Source organism: Monopterus albus, unplaced genomic scaffold (genome assembly GCF_001952655.1).
Source record: "Monopterus albus unplaced genomic scaffold, M_albus_1.0 scaffold12.1, whole genome shotgun sequence".
NCBI lineage: Eukaryota > Metazoa > Chordata > Actinopteri > Synbranchiformes > Synbranchidae > Monopterus > Monopterus albus.
In genome coordinates, this window is record NW_018127892.1 from 1,793,640 (window position 1) to 1,795,523 (window position 1,884).

Consider the following 1,884-nt stretch of genomic DNA (forward strand, 5'->3'; position numbering starts at 1 on the left):
AAAACCTGCTTTTGACTATTTTGTCTGAAACTAAGGACAGAAAATTACTAAGAATTTCAGCTGGTCAATCTGCCATTGTTATCACTGTAAATGACATATGTGATGTGTGAGAAAAGGGGAAGCTTGACAGCTGTATAGCAACAGTAACTTACAGGGATGGGGTTTAGCAAACAGTCGATTCACTCAACACGGACAACGCGGCTAAATTAACAATGATTTGGGTTGTTCACAACCGAGTTTATTATACTTAAATGCTTATTTAAGAAAATTTCCTTGCCACTGAACTTGATTCTAAAACATTTTAGGCTTTTATTCTTCAGTATCAACAGTATCACTGGTTCTAATGCTCACTGATGACATCACATAACTGGGTTATCACAGTATAAATTTATAAGTAGAAAGTGATTTGTTGATTTGATCTACAACATTAGTGAAGCAGTAGCAGGGCCATTTCATTTTAACTCCTTTTCTGGCTAAATGTCAGTTTTAAAGGAGCTTATCATACACCCCGTTTGATATTTTCTCATTTTTCCTTCAAATAAGGTCTGAGTCCAGATGATATAACTCTCATTCAGAACAGAGAAGAAGCCTCAAAAATAACTCAGGTCCTGTGCTCCAAAGTAGGAGAATTTTACATCCTAGTCAAACTTTCCATATGATTTCTAGCAGTGATTCTGAGATGTCTGAGAAATACGGGACCTGGTCAGCTGGGCTTTTCTGGGTCAGAGGGAGAACCTGCCAGCCAGCCAGCTTATGAGCCAGACTCCTGCCTTCTAACAGGAAGTCCTCCACATCTGGGTCGTCCCGTGGCTCTCACTACTTCCTTTCCAGGATGTGCTCACCCATAATGTCCATGGCTGCAGAGGTTTTGATGGAGCTCCCTGCAGAGCCAGAGTCCACAAACATCTGGGGTATATCATTCCCAAAATAGATTTTGCTGTTTGCTGCGATGGCCTTGTACTTCATTAGCTGCAGGTACTCTGGTGTTAACTTCAGCTGTAAGAGGGGCAACACAATGTCAATCATAAAAGAGCAGTCTGAACTTTTCAGTCCTTAATTGGCCAGGCTATGGTTGGATGTGTGTTTGTGTCATCTCGTCACCTTATTGGCCTCAGCAGCTTTCTGTGCTGTGTAGAACTCCGCGTCTGCCTTAGCTTTCTGCCGGGCCAGGAAAGCACGGTCTGTAAAACACAAACACTGTCAAAGGTCCGCTCTCCTTTACTGTTCAGAATGCAAGAAGCTGGTGCAAATACTGACATCTACAAACATAAGTTCCATTTCAACAGCTAGTTCCCTGACGCCAACAGTAAACCAGTGCTCAAAAGAAACACGACTGAAAATAAACAAACACTCCATGGCTGCTGAAACCCATTAAAAAATTTTCTGAGAACCATAAAACCAGTGTTTATCTTTAATCACAACCACTGCTGATGTACAGCTTTCTCAAAGTGTTCATGTTTGCTTCTTTCTCATAAGAAATCTCTCCACAATACATTTCAGATGCAGATATTGTACTGTCCACTCCTTTACATTTATTTGACAACTAATGTAATTAGTGGCCTTTTCAGATTAAGATTTTACATAAAATGTGTTAAGATAAGTTTGTAAAATGCAATGTTCTGTTAAAGATTATACATGTAATTCCCAACCTTGTTTACTTTGTCATATTTAATTAAAAACAGGTTAAAAGGATAGTTGTTTATCTTTGTCTTGACTGTCATGAATTGTTTTTCATTCTGACATGAATTTTCCATCTCATATTAAAATCAGGACAGCATAGACTGAATGAAAGAATCAGGAACATCCTGTCTCAAAGTGATGCTGAAAAACTGGTCCATGCATTTGTTACCTCCAGGCTGGACTACTGTAACTCTTTACTATCAG

The 1,884-nt window shown here is 39.3% G+C and overlaps 1 protein-coding gene across 1 annotated transcript in view; it reads right to left on the reverse strand.

The window, feature by feature from the left end:
- Nucleotides 1-6: 6 nt before the first annotated feature.
- The window catches only part of erlin2 (ER lipid raft associated 2), a 13,871-nt gene continuing 11,993 nt past the window's right edge, over nucleotides 7-1,884 (reverse strand). The window contains exons 11-12 of the mRNA XM_020590281.1: nucleotides 1,102-1,181; nucleotides 7-996 (exon numbers count right to left, since the gene is read on the reverse strand). Coding sequence (XP_020445937.1) covers nucleotides 817-996; nucleotides 1,102-1,181 — 260 coding nt within the window. The 3' untranslated portion in view covers nucleotides 7-816. The remainder of the gene's footprint in view (nucleotides 997-1,101; nucleotides 1,182-1,884) is intronic.